The 18,253-nt window shown below is 40.6% G+C and overlaps 1 protein-coding gene across 1 annotated transcript in view; it reads left to right on the forward strand.

Moving 5' to 3' along the window:
* ube4a (ubiquitination factor E4A (UFD2 homolog, yeast)) overlaps positions 1-6,934 on the forward strand; it is a 30,664-nt gene extending 23,730 nt beyond the window's left edge. The window contains 1 exon segment of the mRNA XM_034169288.1: positions 5,985-6,934. Within this exon segment, the coding sequence (XP_034025179.1) occupies positions 5,985-6,120 (136 nt within the window). The 3' untranslated portion in view covers positions 6,121-6,934.
* The last annotated feature ends 11,319 nt before the right edge of the window (positions 6,935-18,253 follow it).

Here is an 18,253-nt window from a genome sequence, read left to right on the forward strand (position 1 = left end):
TCTTTGCTGAAAGAACACCCAACAAATAATTTACAGATTAGGAACAAAACAGATCCTAGGACCAATCCCTGAGGGACTCCACTTGTTACCCTCAATAATGGTGACTTGCTACCCTTTATGCAAACACACTGTTTCCTTCCTCTAAGGAAGTCCTCAATCCACGCATTATGTTTTCAACAATACTATACTTACGGTATTTAACTTTTAAATTCACCTGGCATCTGGAGCAGAATCAAATGCTTTGCAAAAATCTGTAAGCCCTCATCATATAACCTAGTCCATTCCTGATTGTAGTAGTTAAAAAGTTTGTTAGACATGACCTTCCTTTCCTAAAAACATGTTGTTCATCACAAAGGATATCGTTACACTCCAGAAAATTAACTATTTCCTTCCCTGTAATCCTCTCGCACAGTTTACACACTTGCAATGCAAGGCTAACAGGTCTATAGTTTTCAGTGAGTGATTTATCTCCTTTCTTGAATATAGGTATCACATTTGCAACTTTCCATAAATCAGGTAAAAATCCACTATCCTGTGAGGTGAGAGATGAGATGATGAGATGAGATTTATTGTCAGTCATTACACGAGTGCAGCAACAATGAAATTACGTTTACACTCCAATTACCACAGACAAAATACAGCAATTAATCCACAATTATTACTAATTGAACGTAATAATGGCACACATCAGAATTAAAGACAACACATATACATTTGACATTGTTTATGTGCACTAAACTTGAAGCAGTCCGTCATCCGAATTGAGGCAAAGTGGGTGAAGGCTGCAGCAGGAGGGGCCCGCGCTGCCCAATGATTGCCTGAATATATAATACAAGGGCAAATACATGTCGTCTGCTAGTTCTTTCAGCACTCTGGGGTGGATATCATCAAGGCCCATGGTCTTAATAGGATTAATATTTCTTAACACATTTTTAACATCTTTTGGGGTAAAGGTCACATCCTCAGTACTCACAGCACTGGGTGTAGCCAGGAAATTAAATGGTTCAGGAGCATTGCTATCAAACACACAATGTACAAAATCATTAAAATAAATCAGATCCTTGTCATCCTCATTTACATATACTGATTGAAAAAAATTGTTCAACTCAGCAGTCTCAAGGTCATTACTCAAACTTTCTCTACCTTTAACTCTTAATGCAGAAGATTTACCCTTTGTTTTACTGTTGATGTACATGTAAAATGCCTTGGAATTCTTAATTTTCTTGAACAGATTCTTTTCATACTCTTTCTTTATCCTTCTTAAACTTTTAGCTGCTCTATTTCTCACTTGAACATAAGGTCTATATCTAGCATAGGATCTTGTTTCCTTATACCTTAACCAAGCTCAGTACCCTCTCTGAGCACAACTTTTGGCTTCCACATTGAACCAAGGTGGATTTATTCTGTTACCAGTCGTGATCTCAATTTTAGGGACACGTTGATGAACACCGTCAAGAACCTTCTGATGAAAATTGCAAGGGGATGTCTAGTGGGTAAGTGTTGGGCTTCAGACCAGAGGATCCTTGGTTCAAACCCCAACCTGACCAGAAAATCACTAAGGGCCCTTGGGCAAGGTCCTTAATCCCCGAGTTGCTCCTGGTGTGTAGTGAGCGCCTTGCATGGCAGCACCCTGACATCGGTGTGTGAGTGTGTCTGTGTGAATGGGTGAATGTGAGGTGTCATTGTAAAGCGCTTTGAGCGTCTGATGCAGATGGAAAAGCGCTGTATCAATGCAGTCCATTTACCATTTATCCTCTTTCTCACCTCAGGGCGGCATAATTTGATACACATACGCATATGGGGCTTTCCATCATCTCTCTTAGCACCTGTTCTTGCTTTTGATGTCTGCTTCTTTGATTTCAAAATCTTTGCTTGCCTGTTTCAACTCAGACAATTTCTTTAGATCATGTTCTTTTCGCTCCACTGGAGTTGTATCTCTCATCCACCTCTCTGGGTGTGTGTGTGTGTGTGTGTGTGTGTGTCGGGGGGGGGGGGGGCTTCAGGAATGCCAAGAACAACATGTACTTTATAACAAGACGCTCAATCGATTTCTCTACATTTCTGGTATCTTCCAGTTCTGTCAAATGCTGTCTTACATCAGCCATCTCACTGTTGCTTGAGGTTTTTATGACAGTTCTGTCACACCTTTTACAAAACCACCTCACAACATCCACCAGACCATATTTGATAAGAGCTTCATACTTGAGAACATTCATTTTGCAAGCAAGGAGCGAGATGAAACCTCTGCAGACAAACCTTGCGTTGCATGCTTCTGGAATTCTCTGCCACTGTTTCTCCACACTCACCACATGAAGCGTCTCCCATGCCCTCCAAACTCTGTAGGCTTTGCGAATAATCATCACTGTCTTAACTGTGCAGCCCAAGAGAGACTGTACCTTGCGTATTTCCATCGGTGTTGCTTCTGTCTGGGCTCAAACGCCGTCTTCGCCGTTCCTGCCCGACTCCATCTTGCTTAGCCAAGCACTCAAAGTAGCAAACACCTTAGATTGATTTGATTTATTGAACCTCCTAATTCATGGAGAAAATAAATAAATAAATAAATAAAATATATAAAATCAACAATAGACAGACACAACAATATTAAAATGGTGACAATAAATCATTGACAGTTGAGCTCTCAAAGCCGCCAGCAGCAGTTAAAATGAAGCGAACACTGTCAGCGACACCACATTCAGGGGTTCTTTTGATGGTTCTCTGGCTGGCTCCTTTATAAGAAGTGTCGCATAGATATCTAGCTAAGGATAGATAACAGATGCTAACAACAGCTGAAACAAGATTAGCCTGACTAAACAATTGACCCTGAAGTGCTTGACATAAAAGATATTTACACAGTACATGTGTACGTGAGCTCGACAAGAACATAGACCTGAACAATGATAGTTTCTGGATGTTGACATTTTCTGACACGATCGACACCTAATGCTTGGAGAAGAGGAGATGAACTACAGTAGGACTTGAGACCAAGGGCAGCTTTAAGAAACTTACTTTGGGCAACTTCAATGCTATCCATAACAGTTTTATTCTGGTAGGTACACTCTAAACCATAGGTCAGAACAGGTCTTATAGCAGAGATGTAAATATGAGTGATAGTGCCAGGATTACAACCCCCTGCACACACTTAGAGGTTTAACTTCCTGCTCTTTCAATTTTTGCACCTCGCACATCTCCCTCTTTTCTGGTCAGGCATCATAGGCAATTCTCACCAACTTTGAAGTGTCTTCACCAACTTTGAAGGTGTTTTGTGCCACAAACTTCAACAGCAAATGGCACTATTCTCTTTAGTCTCTAAGAACCTATGTTTGTATATATGTTAGCATGATGCCCAAAGAATATGGATCAGGTATTCTATTGTTTATGGACTTGACTGTTTCAAAGTCCAAGTAACATTTTCTGCATATGCCTGATACCTTAAAATGTGGATGTGGTGTCACTGTGCACGATAATAATAATGATTTTGATGATTATTATTATTGTGGATATATTAATGGTAATAATTTTATTTGCATAACACTTTCATTCAAGTAATAAAATTCAAAGTCCTTTACAACAGTTGCACATCATAGGCTTTCTGAGCACTTTTTGATGTAGTTAATAACATGATTTAAAAGAATAAATATTATGTAGGAAGACACAGAAAATAAAATTTGGGGTTTATTAAAGCCAAAAAGGGTGCATTTGTAATAAACCCTTAATCAGTGTCTATATTCATTAATTTTCCAGTTATTCTTACTATATTTTTAATTGCAGGTTGCAGAAAGATATTTAAACATGTATTTTCCTTGAGCATTTGTGCATAATTATGTAGTACATTTAAGAATTTTTTTTAATATTTTGCTGTTTTTATGTGTTATTTATTCATTTATGCAGGGGGGAAAAACTTTGTAGAGCTATTTGCTAATTTTATCTGCTTAATGTTACAATTCAGTTTCTAAGTAATGCATAAAAATTCAGTAAGGTATGTCTTCTATAATACATTCCAATTCTAAGGTAGAACTCTACTAGTGTATACTAAGGTATATCTAAATATCTAAAAAAGAAGAGTAGAATAGAAGAGTAGAGCCACTTAGGTGCCTGGTCTTGAGAACCAGGGATGGTAGGTTTTGCATGTAGAATTTCCCTGCACTTTATTTTTAAAAGTATAATGTTGTGGAATGCTTCCAGTGTTAAGATCTATGGAGTTATTTCAGTGTTTTATGATTTGTAATGTTGTAAAATAATACATTAAAGTTGATTCTAAAATTCCATTTTTTTTTATGTCAGCTGTGACTTAAAAGTCAATATTCTGTATAATGGGACTATGGTATTTGAAGGGATGGAAGAAACGATATATTTATAAAACCTGGCATGGTGTTTTGTGGCATTAATTTTTCATCCCAGAAATCTTGTAATCAGCCCACTGTAATCTGTTGTACGCTTTGAGCCTTATTGTACTCCAAACAAGCCTTTAAGAGTACATTTGTATTTTCCACAGTATAAATCAAAGGTTTTTGTTTTTACAGTCTGTGATTTGCTCTCTGGTGTGACTTGTACACCAAAAAAATTACACGTTCCGTATTAATAATATTTATAATATGAACTATTGAGATAGGGCTTTCACAGGAATCAATACACTAAATAAAATGAACTCAGATAATAAAATAATAAAGAGCAATAATAAAATTACACTACAATAATGCACAAAAATTCCAAATTAAAGAGCTACTTAAAGAAAATGAAATGTACTTGTTTTTATTGCAGTGTTTCCAGTGCTGTGAGCCAACAGTTCATGCTCACCTGCATCAGATATCATCAAATATATTGTCCATTGCATGTTTATTTGTCCTTCATGCTTATTTTTGGAACTTAAAAGTCCTTATTTTATAGGCTTGCTGCATATATTCACTGTTAACTTCTCCATTTGTGTCTATCTGACTATTCATTTTGCCGAAACTGAGTCAGATAGCAGCCAATATGTTGCCCAATGAGAATTTATTTGTTCATCTTTCTTATCTTTACCTGAGGTCATCAAAATATGGCCTTTGGGTATTGTGAAGGCTTTGTGTCCGTCTGTCCGTCGTCTGTCTGTGCTCAATATAAGCCCAGTTCTATTACTGCTAGAGTCTTCAAATTCACAGGGAACATTCTTGGACACAGAACTTGGACAAGTTCAAAGATGGCTGACCTTTACCTATTTTAAGATGTATTTTAAGAGGCTATAAAATCACATACTGTTTCCTATTTTTATACTATGAGTCATAGAAATCTGTCTGGTCTCTCGCTGGTGCTCCAAAACCACTTTATTTATGTGTAAATGTAACATGTTACTCATATATTATGTAAGAGCTAGCGAGAAATGAACACTTCTAAAACTGAAACCACTGTTTTTGGAACCTGATAACACCTCTGGAGTGATTTACAAGACATTTTGCAGATGTTACTGTGGTGACATCACTGGTTGGTCTAGCTAGCTGCTAGCTCCATTTCAATTGTGAAATGAAATGGAGTAGCAGTAGGTTTTCCATTATGTAATACTGACAAATAAACACTTCTAAAACTGAAAACACTGTTTTTGTAACCTGATAACACCTCTGGAGTGATTTACAAGAAATCTCGTGGACATCAGTGTACATGCTAACGTCCGCTAACTCGAAGCTAATTTCCGCTGTTGGCAAAATTATAAAGACAGTCCTCATACGGCTGAGGGTATTTTAGCATTGCATTATATTTGGAATTACATAGCCCTTATTTTACAAACCACAGGCTTGTATATGTTGCTGACATTTGGAATTTTAGAGTCTTTATCATAACACACACTGTGGTGTGCACATGTACCACTGAGTGTCTGTCTGTTGTCAAACTCACCCCAAGGAAAGGATGTGTCAAAAATTGAGTTCCACATACACAAAAAAGGTGTGACTTATACTCTGGAATGTGTGTGTGTGAATCACATCACTTGTCCTTCATTGCTTATTTTCTCCTTGCAGTGACCAGACAGACCCTTTCAATCGCAGTCCTCTTACCATGGACCAGATTAGGCCAAATGATGAACTGAAGGAGCGGATCTTACAGTGGCTGGAAAAGCACAAGCAGAAGAGGTTACAGCTGGGACCGAGTGGTTAGCATTGATCTCTTACTGTGACAAACAATGACTCTAGTTCTTTTTTGTTTTTGTTCCCGTGGCCCACATCCAGTGTGCCCATCTGCTTCTTAACTAATCCACAGTGTACTTACCACTGTGGATTTCTTCAAACTCTTCCAGTTTTACTAACTTGCCTTTCATATTCAAAGGATTATTTCAGTTTGTGATGTCAGTCCATGCTAAGTCTAACCTACACCTCTGCTGTTGAGGTTGGAACATCTGCTTCTTCTCCCTGAATGCTGTGTATTGTTGCTTCTTATATTCACAGCAGCTCAGTTGGAATGTTATTGTATTATATCAACTTCTGACTGACCTGCTGTCCAAAACAAGCTTTTATACCACAAGGTAAGTATTTTTGGAAACTGTGATTGTGGAATATAGGAAATGTACTGCATTTCTATTACACATTTCCATGTGATGCAGACATTCAGAGTGCTTAACAATGATGCGTCACCTTCTATTCACACACACACATCGATGCCAGGGTGCTACCATGCGCGATAGCTCACCTGCACACCGGATGCAACTTGGGGATTAGGGAGCTTGCTCAAGGCCACCTTACTGATTTTCCTGTCGGATTATAAAATTGAACCAAAGACCCTCTGCTCACATGCCATTGAGAGACATGAATGGGTTTCTTTGAGTTAATGTGTCCATCATCATAGAAATTCTGTACAGCTTTATTTTTAATCATACGTGACTGAAAAAAAATGGTGTTGAACATGCAAAAACAAAATTCACTGATCTGTAAATACGCTTTCAGCTGTGTGTGTAAATGAAAACTCAGAAAGACCATAATTATCTGTTTCTTGACTTTAATGGGTTTTGTTACTCCCAGCTCAGGATGTGTCAAGATTTGCCATATTCCCAGATAATTTAAAGGTCATATCGCATGTTTTTTTAACATCCCAGCTAGTAAGACAACATAAAAGTACTCATGATTGTAAGTGTCTCTGCACACATATGCTAATAATTAGTGATCTCCGATGAATTTTATTCCTATCACTCTGAGCGTTAGCAGGTGCATTTCTGGACAACGTCTCACACGGCAATCCTTGGCATTTTTCAGTGTGTGAGCAAAACAGAAACATCCCAGTGACTGACAGACAGAGGGAAACGAACCTACTCTGTCCGAAAACGAAGCTTCTGAGCTGCCGTTTGAAAGTGATGGCTCGGATTTACAGAGAGAAGACGATGTGCTTCACCCTGAAACTCTTAAGTCTTTGAGAGTGTTGGATTTGGGAGCTTAAAGTGTGGCGATGCACTGTTTGTGTGGATACTGGTTTACTGAAGCTGTGGATATGGACGTGGGGACATCTGACACAGTATTTAACAGACTGCCTGGACACAGAGATGGATTTGTTACATTGGAAAAAGTCAGTACATTATTTACGGGAATTAATGGACGTTATTTAACGTGCCACAATCATGAGAGAGGCGAAACTGAAGCCGGCTTCGCATGCGCACTTCTTTGTTCGTGTGGAGTTTACATTTGGAAAACAATATAACATGGTGAGTCTGACATGTTCAGGATTTTACCGCTTTTGTGTTTTGTGGCAAGCTTCTTTTTTTTTTTTTTTTTTTTGGTTTGAGGAGCTGGAGTGTGTACGTGTGCAGCTGCTCATTGCTCCTCTCAGATTGCTGCAAAAAGGAAAGACTCCAAGACGGTTTTTCCCGCGGCAGCAGATGTACGAGGTCTGTTAGAAAAGTATCGGACCTTTTTATTTTTTGCAAAAACCTGATGGATTTGAATCACGTGTGCTTGCGTGAGCCAGCCTTGAACCTTCGTGCGCATGCGTGAACTTTTTCACGCCTGTCGATTGCGTTATTTGCTGGTAAGCAGCCTTTGTGTGAGGACGTGTGCAGCACTCTCGGCGGATTTTCTTTGCAAGGAAAAAGATGTAATGACTGGAGCAGCGCTACTGAATCAAATTTTGCCAGAAATTGGGCGACAGCCAGCTGGAAACCATTTGGAAGATTCAGACGGCTTTCGGTGGCTTTTCAGTCGTGTGACTATCCGCGAAATTGTGGAAGAGGTGGGCATCATTTTTCAGAGTCCAGCATGTCCTGTGACACTTCAACACGAAGGTGCTTTTGCTCCGCCGTCAACTTCGGCACGAATTTCACTGCCACTCATCATGGCCAAATCTTCTGTCACAGTGGAATGTGCCGAAAAAGTGCTGATGTCCACCTCTTCCGCAATTTCTCGGATAGTCACACGACGATCCCGCATCACCACAGCGTTCACTTTGGAAATGATCTGGTCATTTCAGCATGTTGATGGCCGACCGGAGCGTGGCTCGCTCTCCACCGTTGTGCGGACGTCTTTAAACCGGTTGTACCCCTCCTTAATCTGTGTGATGCCTATAGCATCGTCACCGAAAGCCGTCTGAATCTTCTGAATGGTTTCCATCTGGCTGTCGCCCAGTTTCTGGCAAAATTTGATGCAGTGCTGCTCCAGTCGTTCCGCCATTTTCCTTGCAATGAAAATCCGCCGAGAGCGCTGCACACGTCCTCACACAAAGGCTGCTTACCAGCAAATGACGCAATCGACAGGCGTGAAAAAGTTCACGCATGCACACGAAGGTTCAAGGTTTGCTCATGCAAGCACACGTGATTCAAATCCATCAGGTTTTTGCAAAAAATAAAAAGGTCCGATACTTTTCTAACAGACCTCGTATTTTTTTTTTTTTTAGATTTTATTGATAACACTCATAATTAATTGTGCACAAAGCTGAGCCTCAAGCAGAGACGGTTATTGACAGGCTACATTTATGACTCTTGGCTGTGCAGGTGCACAGAAACCTTCACAGAGCTGCAGCTTTTACCGTGACTGCATCAAAATGAACAGTTTTGACTTGACAACAAATCATCTTAACACGACATCACACTTATGTAAACATTGGAATTAATCTGTGCCTCCTTTCTGAATGGCATCAGCTACATTCCATTGAAACGTACGCTGGGACACTTCTAGTAGCGATGTCGCTTGTCGGAAACACCCGAGTACTCACAAGTACTTTGTTTTCGGACGTCTCCGTAACTGTTTGCTGCGAATGCTGTATACTTTGAAACCGGTCACGGAGGTGCACAAAGTAATCCCAGTGGATCATCAGATGGCCACTAACAGCCTAAATCTAAATTATGATTTTGGTGCAACATGTCCATTAATTTTTATGCCTCTGCCCTACAGAATTGTGGGGCATTATGTTGTCACCCTATCTGTCTGGGCGTCCATCTGTAAACATTTAGGCACAATAACTAAAGAATGCCTTGTCTGATTGTAACCATTTATTGGTGGTGAATGGGGGAGGCTAGAGGAAGGATCCTTTTGAAAATGGTCATCATCTGTTATCCACTGTGGATGCCATCTTTAATTTATTTTCTGCACAATAACTAAAGAACACCTCATCTGATTGAAACCATGCCTTTTTGGTATATTGGGGACACTAAAGGTAATATCTTTTGGGGATCCATACATCACATGCCAATTGTAAAGAGGCGGTCCTTCGCTATATATACACTTTATACCATTTTTAAAGCACTCGTGTTTCTCTGTAGAAATAATTTCCACACTTCATTAGCACTTCTACTATAAAACCATACTCCAGCTTAACAAAAGAGTTGGGGCATATGTCACACTTTGTATTGCTCTTGTTTGGCGAATTCTCAAGCAATTTAAGAAAAACAAAACTTCTCCAAGGAGCACTTACAGTGTCCCCTAAATTTGTTGAAACAACAAGCTCAAATTGTTTTTGTTGAGTGAGAAAAGTTGGATATGAGAAAAAAATAGTTTGGAATTCAGCTTTTGTTTATGGTATTTACTTCTAGTTCTAGACATGTTAAACGGTATAGAACAACTTTTGAATCAGACTGACATTTTTAGGTAAGTAAAACTATTAGGACATGACCGACAGGTGTTTATTGTTACCCCGGTGTGCTCTGTTCACTTTTAATAAGAAGACCAGAGAGCTGTCCACAACAGAAAAACAAATCATTTTACAACAAGCTAATCGGTCAGAGGCACTGCACAAACACTGGGCTTTGCGAATGCAACAATTTTGAATGTTCTAAAACTCAAAATAAACCACTGGTGTACTGAATAACAAGCAATGATGGATGACAGAAATGTTGTGAAGAAAACTCCCAAAACAGCAGTCAGTTACATCGTCAACTTCTGCTTGTCAGGGTTGAACATATCAGAATCCACTGTTCAAAGAAAACTACGAGAAATGCAGAGGCCATACCACAAGCTGCAAACCACAGTAACTGAAAACCAGATTAGAATTTATGAAAATGTACATAGATAAATGAGCAAGAACTTTGTGGAACAAAGTTTTATGACCTGATGAGACTACATATGATTAACCTCATGATCCAAAGCATACAAGATCATCTGTAAGACATGGAGGAGGTAGTATCGTGTCTCGTTCTTGTATGTATGCTTCTGGAACAGGCTCACTATTCTTTATTCATGTAACTTAAGAGGAACATTTTCAGAGAAGTGCATCCAAAACAACACATCCAGACATTAATTTGAAAGAAGAAAAAAAAAGAAATCAACTTTGCTGGACGTCCGTGGTCTCATACAGTCTTTAGCCTCGGGAGAACACAAAACAGTGTTTTAATATTTTATCAATTTCCTGAGATTCACATGTTGTAAATGGAGACCTTTGATGAGACCTTGACCGTAGCCCTTAGTGTGATAAGATGCAAGTGGACAATATGCTGATTTTATACAGCAACTTTGATTAAAATTGTTCTTTGAATTTTGAAGATGTCACTTAGAACAGACAAACGGACATAGCCATAACAGTAGCCTCTTTCTGTTTCACAGCGGAGCTAGTAGTTGGGAGAAGGTTCACCGTGCAGCAAGACTTTGATCAAAAACATAACTCTGACTTAACAAAGGACTTCATTGGAGTGGGTGGTGGAAGGTTCTAAACCAACTATGTCAGACCTTAACCCAACTCGGCATGCTTGTCACTCGGAGAAGGTGACACTGATTGGTGGTGGTGGTGGTGGGGGAAAAGTCAAAAACAGGAAAAGTCTCAAACAGGAACCACCAATTTATTGATGTCAGTGAGAAGGTTTAGGTTTGACAAACTTGTAAAATCGATGGATGTGGAATGAAAAATATCTACTTGCTTGCCTAAAAATTGAACTCTTAACTTTTTATCTTAAACCAAAATATTTTCAGTATATAGCAAAAACAAATGAATTAGCCTTGCCGTTCTAATAGTTTTGGTGGAGTTTGCCTCAGAATTTTGGCCATTCAAGCCTCTACACAATATTGTCATCACAATCACAAGATTGAAGTAATGTCAACTTTTTAAAAATTTATAAAAGGCAGTGATCAGCTGTCTCATGTTCCACTGCTTAAAACAAAACAAAAACAACAAACTACTTCTGTGATAGATATCATCACTACACAGGCTTGTGAAAACTTTTCTACACCACTGACTGAAAACCCAAGAGCATGGTTAATTTGATACCTGCAGCCTTTAAACATGTAACAAAGCTGGTTTTCTCCACTTGGATTAGTCTGTTACATCTCTAATTTGTCTGAATAGAGAATCTTGTCCTAAATACATCATGATTAAATGTGTTTGCAAGTTGCATCTTGGCTGTGTGAAGGTGAAGTTAAGCCAGTTCCAGGAAGATTTCAAATGAATGTGAAAGTCTGAATGTGTTGCCCTGTGATGGACTTGGGATCTGTCCAGGATTGACCCCCACCTCTCACCCAATATATGATGGGATTGGCTCTAATGATCATGCAAACTGGAATAAGATAGATGGAAGGTTTTTTTTTTGTTGTTTTTTTACAATGACCATATTTCAGATTACACAAAACAGGATCCTAAATAAATTTGGATTGACTGTCTGTAATTGGTTCTGTTTTCTAATGAATGAATCAGTTAAACTGATTTAATGGATAATTCAGATATGTCATTTTAAACAATTTCATTTGTAAAGCAGGTTCTTTAACAGAATTAGGGGCCTTGCATTAATATAAGACAAAATCAGATTGATTATGTACATGTGGATGGAATGCAAAAAGAAAAAACTAATCGGACCCCCCCTCCTTCCTTTTCAAATTAAAGTACAGTTATGGGAAAAAATGTCAGATGTATTTGTTGGCATGTTGTCATAATGTGTAATACCGATCACCTGAACAATAATTAACATTGCCTGAATTATAATGTAATATATTTGTTTTAATTATTGATGTACAGTATAATTAAATTGTTATGCAAATAAGATTGTTCTGTTTATTGCACTGGTTATGTAAATTATTTGAGAATACTACTTATTAGCCTCATTGTGAAGCAGAAACAGGCTGTTGTAATGATCATGTCTGTCTGTCTGCCATGATGTCTTCAAAAGGCGATCAGCAGTCTGTCAAACTAGGTGAATATACTCGGTGCACCGTCTTATTGTAACACAGGTAAAGTCGGGGGTCAGCGCCTATGATGAGATATTGAAATTACTTTTTTTTCGTGCATGGACTTCTGCTCTCATGCAGCTATAAACTATATGACGATCAACACTACGAGGGCTGTCAATAAAGTAACGGTCCTTTTTATTTTTTTCAAAAACTATGGATTTCATTCATATGTTTTTACGTCAGACATGCTTGAACCCTCGTGCGCATGCGTGAGTTTTTCCACGCCTGTCGGTGACGTCATTCGCCTGTGAGCACTCCTTGTGGGAGGAGTCGTCCAGTCCCTCGTCGGAATTCCTTTGTCTGAGAAGTTGCTGAGAGACTGGCGCTTTGTTTGATCAAAATTTTTTCTAAACCTGTGAGACACATCGAAGTGGACACGGTTCGAAAAATTAAGCTGGTTTTCAGTGAAAATTTTAACGGCTGATGAGAGATTTTGAGGTGATTCTGTCGCTTTAAGGACTTCCCACAGTGCGAGACGTCGCGCAGCGCTCTCAGGCGGCGTCGTCAGCCTGTTCAAGCTGAAAACCTCCACATTTCAGGTTCTATTGATCCAGGACGTCGTGAGAGAACAGAGAAGTTTCAGAAGAAGTCGGTTTCAGCATTTTATCCGGATATTCCACTGTTAAAGGAGATTTTTTTAATGAAAGACGTGCGGACGGGTCCGCGCGTCGGGACGCAGCCGCCGCGACGCTCCGCCACAGGAAAAACACCTCTATTGGAAGCCTTAAGGACAAGTTGGAACATGTCCTGCTGTTAAACAATTTCTCATATACTCACTCCACTGAAAGCCATCAAAAGCCGCCTGGATTTTACAAATGGTTATCAACACGGAGGTGTTTTTCCTGTGCCGCCGCACCGCGTCGGCTGCGTCCCGATGCGCGGACCCGTCCGCACGTCTTTCATTAAAAAAATCTTTAACAGTGGAATATCCGGATAAAATGCTGAAACCGACTTCTTCTGAAACTTCTCTGTTCTCTCACGACGTCCTGGATCAATAGAGCCTGAAATGTGGAAGTTTTCAGCTTGAACAGGCTGACGACGGCGGCTGAGAGCGCTGAGCGATGTCTCGCACCGTGGGAAGTCCTTAAAGCGACAGAATCACCTCAAAATCTCTCATCAGCCGTTAAAATTTTCACTGAAAACCAGCTTAATTTTTCTAACCGTGTCCACTTCGATGTGTCTCACAGGTTTAGAAAAAATTTTGATCAAACAAAGCGCCAGTCTCTCAGCAACTTCTCAGACAAAGGAATTCCGACGAGGGGCTGGACGACTCCTCCCACAAGGAGTTCTCACAGGCGAATGACGTCACCGACAGGCGTGGAAAAACTCATGCATGCGCACGAGGGTTCAAGCATGTCTGACGTAAAAACATATGAATGAAATCCATATAGTTTTTGAAAAAAATAAAAAGGACCGTTACTTTATTGACAGCCCTCGTATATGATAACTTTAGCAAAGTCAAAACATTTTGATGGCAGCGGGTATCAAAACATTTACGTCTTTCCTGTAATTGGGCACCGTAGTCTTGTTTTAGGGTGGGTGATAAAGGGGTTAAATGAAAGAGCATATGATGCAAAAATTGTACTTCCGGGGACAGCGCCATTATCATTATTCACATTAAATCTCGCTAAAACTTATCAACACAACCTATCCCATTTGCCTTGTCTTCCCTTCTCCACTGGGAACCCCCCCCCCCCAAAAAAAATGCACTTTTCGCGACTGTTTCAGCGATTGCACCCGAAAACAAAACAGTACACCATCTTTCCATGTGAAGTGATGCTGTGTTTGTGTTATGCACTGACAGGTTGTCCCCAATATCACGCAGGGTTTCAAACGAGAATGCACTGCCCCATTGTATTACCATTGTGATTTTAGCTACCTGGACCGTAAAACTTCTTCAGCTTTGTTGAGCATCTTTTCTGCCTGTTTCACTTCCATCTTTATAATGGCTCATTTAATTATGTGGCAAAGAATATAGAGCTATCAGTTTGGTCTGTGGTCCACCTGAGCTGGAAAAGGAATTAGGTTTTTTGGGGGGTGGGGGAGTGGGGTGATGAACCCCATGTGGATGTAAGGTCTCAGGAGGTTAAACAATCTACACTCAACAAAAATATAAACGCAACACTTTTGGTTTTGCTCCCATTTTGTATGAGATGAACTCAAAGATCTAAAACTTTTTCCACATACACAATATCACCATTTCCCTCAAATATTGTTCACAATCCAGTCTAAATCTGTGATAGTGAGCACTTCTCCTTTGCTGAGATAATCCATCCCACCTCACAGGTGTGCCATATCAAGATGCTGATTAGACACCATGATTAGTGCACAGGTGTGCCTTAGACTGCCCACAATAAAAGGCCACTCTGAAAGGTGCAGTTTTATCACAGCACAATGCCACAGACGTCGCAAGATTTGAGGGAGCGTGCAATCGGCATGCTGACAGCAGAAATGTCAACCAGAGCTGTTGCTTGTGTATTGAATGTTCATTTCTCTACCATAAGCCGTCTCCAAAGGCATTTCAGAGAATTTGGCAGTACATCCAACCAGCCTCACAACCGCAGACCACGTGTAACCACACCAGCCCAGGACCTCCACATCCAGCATGTTCACCTCCAAGATCGTCTGAGACCAACCACTCGGACAGCTGCTGAAACAATCGGTTTGCATAACCAAAGAATTTCTGCACAAACTGTCAGAAACCATCTCAGGGAAGCTCATCTGCATGCTCGTCGTCCTCATCGGGGTCTCGACCTGACTCCAGTTCGTCGTCGTAACCGACTTGAGTGGGCAAATGCTCACATTCGCTGGCATTTGGCACGTTGGAGAGATGTTCTCTTCACGGATGAATCCCGGTTCACACTGTTCAGTGCAGATGGCAGACAGCGTGTGTGGCGTCGTGTGGGTGAGCGGTTTTCTGATGTCAATGTTGTGGATCGAGTGGCCCATGGTGGCGGTGGGGTTATGGTATGGGCAGGCGTCTGTTATGGACGAAGAACACAGGTGCATTTTATTGATGGCATTTTGAATGCACAGAGATACCGTGATGAGATCCTGAGGCCCATTGTTGTGCCATACATCCAAGAACATCACCTCATGTTGCAGCAGGATAATGCACGGCCCCATGTTGCAAGGATCTGTACACAATTCTTGGAAGCTGAAAATGTCCCAGTTCTTGCATTGCCGGCATACTCACCGGACATGTCACTCATTGAGCATGTTTGGGATGCTCTGGACCGGCGTATACGACAGCCTGTACCAGTTCCTGCCAATATCCAGCAACTTCGCACAGCCATTGAAGAGGAGTGGACCAACATTCCACAGGCCACAATTGACAACCTGATCAACTCTATGTGAAAGAGATGTGTTGCACTGCATGAGGCAAATGGTGGTCACACCAGATACTGACTGGTATCCCCCTCCAATAAAACAAAACTGCACCTTTCAGAGTAGCCTTTATTGTGGGCAGTCTAAGGCACACCTGTGCACTAATCATGTTGTCTAATCCAGTGATTTTCAACCTTTTTTGAGCCGCGGCACCCTTTTTATATTTACAAAATCCTGCGGCACACCACCAACCAAAATAATATTATAATGCTATTACCTCTGGTTTTGCGCAAAACCCAATTATCGCAATAGAAAATCGATACAGAAAACACCGCATTTTGAAAATCCTCAAGCATTTTGCGCTCTGATCTCAAGTAGGGCTGTCACGATTAGGAATTTCTGGAGACGATTAATTGTCAGACAAATAATTGCGATTGACGAATATATTGTCTATTTTTTTTCTTTTTTTCCCCTTCTTTATATTGTACTATTGTAGTATAATTACACAACTCTGGAAGAACGTTTGGCTTCTGTGAGTGGAGAAACTGGGAATGGTGCAACATTTTTATTTTTATCTTCATTTTACATACAGTCCCAACTTTTTCTGATTTGTGGTTGTTTCTGTTGCATTTCTGAAATTGTTTCTCCTCATCAGTCACGTTTTGTGCTTAAACACTGCATTAAGCTCAAGATTGAACAAATAAATACTTTTGGAAAATAACAGCTGTTAAAGTTCAGAGTTCTCACCTGCTTTTTGTGATCTCTGCGTCTGAACATTGTTTTTTTTTTGTGGCTCAGTTCATTCATATATTCTCATTTTTTAAATATGTTTTTAAAGATATTTGACCATTTATTTCATCTCATGATCTCATAAATTCAGCATACGACGCGCACATGGTGTGAACAGGACGGTAACGGCAGAATCACACCTTTAGAGAAAGTTCAGAGAGAAGTAAAGGCAGCTTCATGTTTCCGTTCACTTGGGTTAAAATCCTCTCTCTGCTCCGCGCTCGCTGCGCACTGAACGTGTCGCGCCTGCATTCAGGAATCTCCCTGACCCCCCCTCCCCTCCCTGACCCACCCCCTCCCCTCCCTCGCAGTCTGCAGCCTGTTAACTCCGCGCGCGCGCACACACAGGCACTGACACACACACCAACAGCTCCGCATTTTAGACGGCTTTTGAAGGAGACGGCACTGTTTTAATCGGCCGTCAGCCTCCTTGTTATTGTCCCGCCTTAAGACGAGAGCGAGGCTGCAGCACGTTTGACATCAGATTCTGAGTCGTTTTATTCTTTATGAATAAAATAAATAATTCACGGTAATCGCGAATATGAAAAATACCCACTGGCACCCCTGACGATCGATCACGGCACCCTAGGGTGCCGCGGCACCCCGGTTGAGAATCACTGGTCTAATCAGCATCTTGATATGGCACACCTGTGAGGTGGGATGGATTATCTCAGCAAAGGAGAAGTGCTCACTATCACAGATTTAGACTGGTTTGTGAACAATATTTGAGGGAAATGGTGATATTGTGTATGTGGAAAAAGTTTTAGATCTTTGAGTTCATCTCATACAAAATGGGAGCAAAACCAAAAGTGTTGCGTTTATATTTTTGTTGAGTGTAGATGCCTACTTGCATTAACCTATTAACATATTTTTAATTTCTATCACTGTATTTATGAGCATGGCCAAAGCAGATGGTCACCTCACTCAGTCTGGACTGCTTGAGATTTCTTCACGTAATCAAAAAGTTCCTGAGGGAGGTTTTTTTTTTGTTGTTTTTTACCTAACCACTGTTGCCAATCCACTTGCTCATGGCATGGGTAAGGATTAAACATTGCTCATGTGTAGCGCCTTAGATTTTGTCCTGTATAAATAAACTGAACCGTGCTGTGAACTTATGGATTCCAGACCACATTACTTATTGCCATCAAGTTTCTTAACAGCGTCATTAATCTCACCAGTCCTGACTACGCTCTTGATACCAATATATGACATATCATCCAATCTATGTACCACAATTAATATTTGTGAGGCATGGAATAACTCTAACCTCTTTCCTCTTCTTCTGCTTTCGGCTGCTCTCGTTAGGAGTCGCCACAGCAGATCAGCAGTGTCCATCTCACCCTGTCCTCTGTATCTTCCTCTGTCACACCAACCACCTGCATGTCCTCCCTCAGCACTTCTGGAAACATCCTCTTTGGCCTCCCTCTTCTCCTACTGCCTGGTGGCTCCATCCTCAGCATCCTTCTCCCTGTATACCCTGGGTCCCTCCTCTGCTAATGTCCAAACCATCTCAATCTCACCTGATTTTCTCTCCAAACTGTCCCACCTTA

The sequence above is a fragment of the Thalassophryne amazonica genome, chromosome 4 (assembly GCF_902500255.1).
Source record: "Thalassophryne amazonica chromosome 4, fThaAma1.1, whole genome shotgun sequence".
In the NCBI taxonomy this organism is placed as follows: domain Eukaryota; kingdom Metazoa; phylum Chordata; class Actinopteri; order Batrachoidiformes; family Batrachoididae; genus Thalassophryne; species Thalassophryne amazonica.